Source organism: Anoplolepis gracilipes, chromosome 13 (assembly GCF_047496725.1).
Source record: "Anoplolepis gracilipes chromosome 13, ASM4749672v1, whole genome shotgun sequence".
Lineage (NCBI taxonomy): Eukaryota > Metazoa > Arthropoda > Insecta > Hymenoptera > Formicidae > Anoplolepis > Anoplolepis gracilipes.
Window position 1 is genome coordinate 7,023,545 of NC_132982.1, and position 8,787 is coordinate 7,032,331.

The following is an 8,787-nucleotide window of genomic DNA, read 5'->3' on the forward strand; positions in this document are numbered from 1 at the left end:
CCTCTCAAAACTTTCAGATTAATATTAGAATCATTAAACATAGACAATTTATTAAAATTGTTAATATAAGCTTGCTTATGTATATGTTCACATCTTTGTTAACATTATATATCATGTATACATATATGCATTATTTTAAATATGTCAAAATGTATTTTACATCAAGAATCGAGCATAATTTCTTTTCATTCATATAAACACACACACACACACATATACACAGATTCTATGTCAAATTACATTTTTATGACGTAACAAAAAAGTATCGATAAAAGGAACGATCTATAAACGCAAGTGTTAACATCTCTAGTGCTTTTTGTTAATTGTTATTTTTTAAATTATATTCTTTGATGGTTAAGATAGATTTGTATAAAAAGGAAAATAAATCATCGTGATTGATAGCGCAAACACGATGTTTGAATAAGGTAATTGCATAGACGATGAGTTTGGCTCCTTTTTCTCTTCGAGTGGTATCGTATTATTTGCCAAAACCGTATTAATGGATTTCATTAGAGGATAATCGTATCCATCGAGCAAAGTCATGTCATTGTGCAGAAATGAACATTTTCCTCGGAAATCGTCCGTGTCGATGCTCCATATCATAACACCTGCCAGTTTCTGTCTTTTTACGTATTCCACCTAATAATGTTTAATTTTTAAACGTTCAATGTTTGACAGTTTGCACAAAAAAATTGAATTATAGAATAATTATTATTAATTGTTATACATATAGATTAATTTTTCTTACGAAACATATCTATTCAAAATTAATAATTTTCGGAAATATTTTTATAATAAAGCAACGAAATGTTAAAACCAATCTTATATTATTTTTATGTAACATATAATTTAAAAAATTTGTCAAATATTTCTGAGCAACAAAATTCTTCTTAGCAGTTATATAAAAAAAAGTTTAGTATTCGAAATTTACAGGGTTTGTTAATTTGATTAGAAATTCGAGATTCGAAATTTGTAGATTTGTTTCTATGGCAGAAAATTAAAATTCAATGGAAAATTTAGATTAATAGAAATTCATGTTTCACGAAAAAAGAAATACCTTGATCATAATTGCTTTGCGATCATCGTAAACCACAACATGGTCCTTTTTAATCGCGTAAGCTGTACTGCTATAATTATCCCATCCAGTTGTCCACTCTTTCGGATATAATACCAACGCCTCACAAATCTGTTCAAAATATATACAATTTATTCATATAAACAGTTTATTTATATATTTTATTATATATATATATATATATCTCCTTTTAGACATGTATGAAATTTTTTTATTATATATTTGATACTATAATTACAGCGAGCAGTTAACACAAAAATAGTTGTATGTGTGTTGACAGCTGTCATAGTTAAAAAAATTATAAAAACTGTATATTGAATATGATATGAGAAAGAACGATTGAGTACCTCATTGAATCCCATGAAACCATCTTCGGATGTGTAAGGTCCTTTGAATCCAGTATCTAGACTAGGTAGACCAATCGGATTTATTTTTGGTGTTTCTGGTAAAGTTGTAAGAATAAAAGTTCTTCCGTACATCGCTAGTCCTAAAACCAATTTTTCGGCTGGCGCTCCTGTTTGCAGCAAATACATAATAGTATCTTCCTAGATATTAAAAATACAATCGATATACAATTATATGATTATATAAAGTTGTGATTACATATAAGTATGTAATACGTTTTTTATCTAAAAATTATATTTCTTACCACACTTAATCGATCCTTGCTTCGCAATGGTGCGTTTGGAAGAACTTGTTTGTTCCACGCTCCATGATAATCATATGCCATGACGTGAATATAATCGAGGTATTTAGAAACTTCAGGAATGTCATATCCTATATCAATAATGTCCTTGTTCGCGCTTATAGCTGCCGTCAACAAGAAGTGATGCTCTCTAAAGGCATCTCGCAGTTCCTATCGCGCGACAAATAATGTGCTTATTTCGTTACGTAATAACAGAAGTAATAGTAAATTGTGTTTCCCTACCTTTACAAGGCTAACAAAATTTTGTTTATCATATGCAGCACCACCGCGACTTCCAGGAAATTCCCAATCAAGATCCAGCCCGTCGAACTCGTACGTTCTATTGCAACAAAATTTTATTTGTACAAAATAAACCGTAAAATAAAGACAAGAAAATTTATAATAAAAAAAGGAGATAAAAAAGATAAATATAAAATAAAGCAAAGTAAAGTTTCATACAACTATCGATATATCGTAATATAATCAAATTAAACTTTAATCCAAAGTGACAGTCGGTCATTACGTATAAAAATTTCTAATAACAATAAATAAAACAGTTCTTGAGATATTAAAAGTATTCTATCATAAAATATTCTGTAAAAAACAATTAATATGAATATTACGTACTTGAGAAATTCAACGGTGCTGGCGATAAAAGTTTTTCTACTATCTGATGATGAAGCCATCATCGAATAATTTGTGCTGCCTTCGTTCCATCCGCCGATACCGAGTGATACTTTTAAACCTTGCTTACGAAGCGCTGTCATCTTTCTATAATTGCCAATTCCTGTATTCATCCGAGTATTTTAAATTATGTTTAAAAAATTTTAGTAAAATAATATGAATAATTAAATCATCAAATTAACAAAAATTCAAAAAAATTAAAATTAGAATTAGTAATTAATTAGTAACTTTTCTAACTAATATAATATTTTGATTTTCATCTCTCTTATCTTGTTTTAATCATTTCATTTTTTTTTTAAATAACTTGATACTTAATTTCACATATATTAATAATTTTATTAAATTACTTATTTTTTAATGTTGTATTCAATTAATTTTTTAAATAATTTTAAATTATTATACTGTAATTTGATGTAAACTTGTGTATGACTGCATAGAGAGATTATAATTACCATTTTTCTCCATATCTGCCCAAGGATCAAGACTTCTAATTGTCCAGTCTGAGGCATTTAGACCAGCAAATGCGTAAATTAAATGAGTGCAATGTTTTGAATGAAGATTTTCTAAAGAAAATGCACCATTTCCCGGCCTGTAGGCTGCCCAAGACGCGACGTAACAAACAACAATTTTATCATGTTTTGGTTTCATTTTAGAGAGTCCTATAGAAAATATATAATATCAATATTAAATTAAGTAACACACGCACGGATATTTTAGAGAAACAATAAAATTCTTATTATTTCAAAATTCTGATTTCTCGAGGAACTTAAATTATATTTCAATATAATTTTCATACTAATATAGCTACAGTTTTAATGAAATTGACATTAATTTAGTTAATTACACTCGAAATTAAATAAAAACGAATTATTCTCCGATTATATATATAGCACTATTTTGTACAAAGTTCTAATGTAAGCATCGATTACATAAAGATATTTACAATGAGTGTTAAAAAATTATGAAAAATAATACTAAAATGCATTTTCAATTAAGAAAAAATGTGATTCAAAATTGATTAATTCGTAGATCAAAGGTATGCTCCGTAGATCAAAGGTAAGCTAATTTCGAGACACTCTGTATATACATTCGCGAGTCTTATGAAAATGTCGCGTTCCCATTGTGTGGCGTGCCGGCTTTTACTTTCACTTATTAATATGTCAACGCGGGAATTTTACTGATTAAATACATACATAGTATGTGATTATTCTGCATTATTATATATATAAATAAAACGTATATATCAATTTCATAAAAATGTAAACTTTACATGCAAACTCACCATAAGCATTATAAGGCCCAAAAAGTAAAAAGAGAAATGCCACGTAAGTAGAAAACATTGTGGTACACTGAATTCCTTCAATGCAATTTATTTAATGTGGTTGGCAATAAAATAATATTTCGTATTAAAGAATACTTTTGTACTTCAAATAAACGCTAAAATCTCATATTTCCTGTGAATAAATTATCATAATACAATTTATATACCAAACTTAGCGTCTTACTTAGATTTTTTTCATTCACTATGTATTCAACGTGACATTTAACATTTAAATAAATATAATCAACAGACAACACTATGACCACAAACTCCCTATAATTAGAAGGACTGATAGAAGAGATTTGTTTTTTTTTATCACTTGTAGTAACAATAATAATGAGATTTTATATCATTCTATTTATTTAAGATAATAGGAGAATACCGAATTCTTGTTACTGTTATCACCAACAATGTTTCACGATAATCCAAATAATAATTATACGTTAGCTGATACTAACATACTGATTTGTTCGGTTGTAGGCTATAGACTGTTAGGAGTCAGATATGCGAGCGTAGGCCAAGCCAGATCATTGCTTTCACTCGTAACTGTTCATTCTCGAGTAAAAGACGAAGATGAACACGATTCGAGAAGGATGCATTTAGAACCTGTTATATATTGCCGGAAATTTGGTATATTCCACAGATTCTCTGTTGGTTTTGTGGAATAAATAACATAATATCGTTTCCATATTATGTGTGTGTGTGTGTGTATGTAAGCAGAATGCTTTAACAAATAAATTAAAATAATTTAAAAAAGAAAGAAAAAAGAGGCTGCAGAGATACAAAGAAAAAAAAGATAAAAAATTATAGATTAAAATAAAGTTTATACAGAGCACAAGTGGAAGTTGAGAAAATAAAATAGAGAAAAGAAAAAAAAGGAAATTAAAGGACCAGAAGGAAGAAAGAGATTAAAAAGATAAATCTAAAATTGCGTAGTGATGACGTTTAATTTCTTTTTCCCCTTATTGTGCTCTTTTGCAAGATATGCATCAACAAAAATAGAAGAGATAGTATTAAAATATACTTTTCTGAATTTATTAATAATAGCGGATTTAAACTTGGGATTATAATAGTACGTAAAAAAATCAGACGTTTCAATTCTATTAAATATAAATTTTAAAAACGTACTTTTCTGAAATATGTTGAAAAGTATCTCATATTTTTATAGTTCCTTTAAAGTTTATCTATAAATAATCTTTAAAATAATCTAATTTCTTTTTAAAATTTTTGGAACCAATATTATAAACTACAATAAAAATCATACCTCCAAAGATTAAATTTTTCTGAGTACTAAATAAGCAATTTTTTTATTTGACATAAGATATTTGATATAAGACCTTCAGTGGTAGAATAATTACAAAACATAAATATAACTTTTCCACGTATTTGATTCTTATATATATATTATAATTATTATTATTATCATATTAATAAATATTGACAATAAAGCGTCAAAATAATCGTTACGTATTGAAACGAATATTCCGAAGTTCCATTTAGAAGAATAGTTTCATTCAACCATTGTAGATAAAAATCCACGCGAGAATAAACACCCGGTGAATTCGGACGGGCACAACCCTTACCCCAAGAGACAATACCAACCTGTGTTCCGTTACATATTAATGGCCCACCGCTATCACCCTGAAAACTCATAAAGTGCAAATGTACAATGATAACGTTAATTAAAAATAAGAAAAGTAAAAATAATATAAGCTAGTGTTAACATTGTTTTCACAAAATTATACAAACAAAAAACTATTTATTCTCAATTTTTTTCAAACAAATAAATAAATGTAAAAGTGTAAATATTTTCGAAAAAAATTCCAAATCTACAGAACTTAATGCAAACCTGACAAGAATCACGACCACCTTCTGGCAGACCAGCACATAATTGTTTTTCTTTATGCACATTCGGCATAGGGCATACTTCGGGTGAAATTAATGGAATCCGAACATGTCGCAAATATGTACCGCTCCCTTGCTAATAATAAACCACAAAAAAATTGATAAAAAAAATTATATTTTGATCATATAGTTCTTTTTAAATTTGTTTCGTTAAATATCTATCTAGCTTTAGATAATAAAAAATAAAAATACATCATTATTTGTTGTTATATTTTTTTTATTGATTAAAAAAATTCTAATTTTAATAAAAAAAATATAAAAATTTTTCTTCTAAAAAAAGCGATAAACAGTGAATGCAACGAATTAAATTCAAAACAAATATAGATATCGAAAAAGTTTTCTTTAAAATAAACGAAGACTCTGTTATTATTTCATATTAGATTAATCAGACTATGATAATAAATAAAAATAGAACTTACATCCTATCTCTTTTCGAAAGAATTTTTTAGATGAGAGAAAAAGCATGTAGTTTCTTTAAGAATATAATTTTTGTATTATTATATTGAATAAAGCACTTTGCAAACTCTTATCTACGTACATCTGAACCAGGTATGTGCCGACCCCATCCAGCTGCGACACAGTCTTCAGTATATATTTTGAACATATCCGTAATGTATGCCGGAGGAATTGCGACGAATTGGACGTATGTGTTTCTGTAAAGGGGTCTTCTCAACTGTAAGGATGGGCGCGGATGACAACAGCCATGCAGTTGTTACAAGGTTTACTCTCTTTATTATCGACACAGAATTATATACACGGCGTAAATAGTCACCCTGAACAATCCAATATCGTTTCGCATGTCCGAGAATCGAAACTCTGCGTGCGGCAATGTCTTGTCTATCAATTCCATCTGCATGGAACCCCAGCTTGGTAAGTACACATAAGTCGTACCGGCGATCACATAGAACAGGCGTGGATTTTCCGCTATCCACGTGCCGTCGAACAACCGTCTTTAAACAACAACAAGTTAATTATATACCTTTGTTTCACCTAAATACCAGAGCGGTAAAAAAAATTGAGACACAATCAAATGTAATGACAAACCGATTCTATTCTCTCTCTCTCTCCCTTTCTCTTATTCTTTTTTTTTTTTTTCAAGAAATCAAGAATATTTATTATCATATCTATTTAATAAAAGAACACAAAATTAATATAGCAGCAAAATTTTTTTCCCGATACATAAGTTTTAAAATAAAGAATTTATTTTAACAAACGATTAATGAGAGAGTCGCACTTTTCATATATTTGATACTTTGAATAGCAAATGAACGAGAAAGTTAAATAATAAGAGCAAAATAATAAAAACAAATAAATAATTAATTAATTGCATACAAGTAAGCAAATGAAAGCAAATAAATAATTAATTGCATTAGATTTTTCTATTTATAACTTCTCCTTTTTATAAACTTAATCTTTAATAATTAGTAAGAATAGAAAATAGAATAAATTATTTAGCTTTCGTAGCTATAAAAGAATTATTGGGGAATATATAAATTATTTTGGACTTCTTTTTTTAACTATATAACTTGTTTTTAAAAGATAAATAGAGATATTTGTTTTTAAAAAATGAATAAAGATATCTGATTGTGCCCCAATTTTTTCTACGTACAATCACGGGCGGCCGAGCTGACTCGTAAAACAGAAACTACGCTCACGCAAATAGTAGTACATTACCGCTAGTACATAGCTAATCGATATACAGATAGATACCGCGACAGATATCATTGCCTTTAGGATCTAGCGCCGCTAACCTTCTCGTTACTCGTGAAATATATATATGGTCTAGACAGCACACCACTACTCACAATCAGAAATAAATGATGTATAATTGCGACGGATGAATCGGATTGATGGATGAGTCGAAACTCATTCTATAATAGATATCTCGCTTGTCAACAGACAATTATACTTATACCCCCATATACTTCATTATACTTATTTAATTTTGTATTCAATCCTGTTCATCGTCGTTGCTATATAGATCAAAGGAGAGTTCCATTTAGTAGCGAAAATATAAATTCACGAATATTTCACACAGAGTTTGTATACGCGATTTAATTGGCTACCATCTGTGAATATGTTTGAGACTTACACATTACATAATCGTTGCTCAAATATATATTTCTCTGCAATATTTAATAAAATATGTAAATATAAATATGTCTTAAAGGGACTCTTTCCCGAAACATATTACAAAATATTTTCAAAATAAATTACTGGAAATTTTAAATATTTCTTGTTGCTTAGTTTTTCACAAATGGCAGCGAATTACACCTTACAAGACACATCTTAGTATCAAACACAAGCCTCGCTTTCTCATAGACAAACATGTATCTTACACATATATCTGCAGTAGCAAGGAGGTTAAATACGGCTACCAATACCTCATGTAATGTGGTGTAATCCTAAAATGTCTTACCAGGGCGTTCGATTCGCTTTATAAATACATATAATTATATTGCCGAAAGAATACCTAAATGTAGTTTATATTTTAGCCAAAAGATTTCTTCCATGATTCCTTTATGTCATAAATCTTACTTTAAGTCTATAAAGATTTAGATCACATAGATAGTTCCGCGCATATTTAAGGATTAATTATAATGAAAACTGAGACAATCCTTCTCAGTCTTTTAACAAGTTAAAAGTGAAAGCGAAAGCTATGTTTGTTAATATAGCTAAAAAAAATTACCGTGTGAGAACAATCAAAATTTTAAATAAGAAACAAGTGAAAAAAAATGTATATGTGTGTTTGTGTATAAAATGTTCTTGATCGAGCGATGAATACATATAAAAATTGAAAATTCACTCGATCTTTCTCATATTTAATTAAAAAATTATAATTTATACTTTTTATTATTTTCACAAAGCTTAAAGTTTATTTAAATTTTATGTACAGCTCAAGAAGAGGAATAAATGCTCTTATAATTTAATTTTAAACTAAAGATTTAATATGTAAAATTTTAAATATATATATATGGTATACATGCTTTTTTCTCAAAATGCAAGTGTAAGGCCTTTCGAAAAAAGATTAATATTATATTAAAATTAATATTATTATAATAACGCAAATATATTAATTTAATTTTTTCAATCTTGTATGATAAACTATATCATAGA

General features: G+C 28.1%; 2 protein-coding genes across 5 annotated transcripts; both read right to left on the reverse strand.

Moving 5' to 3' along the window:
• Positions 1–27: 27 nt before the first annotated feature.
• On the reverse strand, positions 28–4,331 carry LOC140672373 (probable chitinase 2). 4 transcript variants are annotated; one of them, XM_072904477.1, is made up of 9 exons: positions 4,224–4,331; positions 3,727–3,898; positions 2,897–3,103; positions 2,388–2,547; positions 2,004–2,100; positions 1,725–1,931; positions 1,423–1,620; positions 1,058–1,186; positions 28–639 (listed from the first exon to the last, which is right to left on the reverse strand). In XM_072904477.1, the coding sequence occupies exons 2-9, from the start codon at positions 3,782–3,784 to the stop codon at positions 355–357; spliced, it is 1,341 nt and encodes a 446-aa protein (XP_072760578.1). In that variant the 5' UTR covers positions 3,785–3,898; positions 4,224–4,331; the 3' UTR covers positions 28–354. The 4 variants fall into 4 exon arrangements, with proteins under 4 accessions (XP_072760578.1, XP_072760579.1, XP_072760577.1 ...); XM_072904478.1 differs by having other exon boundaries at positions 4,228–4,289; XM_072904476.1 differs by having other exon boundaries at positions 4,171–4,249.
• On the reverse strand, positions 4,264–8,672 carry LOC140672327 (trypsin-3). The gene is made up of 5 exons (XM_072904376.1): positions 6,443–8,672; positions 6,209–6,343; positions 5,615–5,746; positions 5,233–5,406; positions 4,264–4,371 (listed from the first exon to the last, which is right to left on the reverse strand). Exons 1-5 carry the CDS (start codon positions 6,524–6,526, stop codon positions 4,264–4,266), a joined length of 633 nt encoding a protein of 210 aa, XP_072760477.1. The 5' UTR covers positions 6,527–8,672.
• Positions 8,673–8,787: the final 115 nt, after the last annotated feature.

Coding starts and splice junctions, on each gene's coding strand:
- LOC140672373 (XM_072904477.1), bottom strand. CDS start 3,784: ATGTTTTCTACTTACGTGGCATTTCTCTTTTTACTTTTTGGGCCTTAT. Junction 3,104..3,726: donor TGGGCCTTATAATGCTTATG/GTGAGTTTGCAT, acceptor TATTTTCTATAG/GACTCTCTAAAATGAAACCA. Junction 2,101..2,387: donor AGCACCGTTGAATTTCTCAA/GTACGTAATATT, acceptor TTGTTGCAATAG/AACGTACGAGTTCGACGGGC.
- LOC140672327 (XM_072904376.1), bottom strand. CDS start 6,526: ATGCAGATGGAATTGATAGACAAGACATTGCCGCACGCAGAGTTTCGA. Junction 5,747..6,208: donor GGCACATACCTGGTTCAGAT/GTACGTAGATAA, acceptor GTTTATTATTAG/CAAGGGAGCGGTACATATTT. Junction 4,372..5,232: donor CGGAATATTCGTTTCAATAC/GTAACGATTATT, acceptor AATATATAACAG/GTTCTAAATGCATCCTTCTC.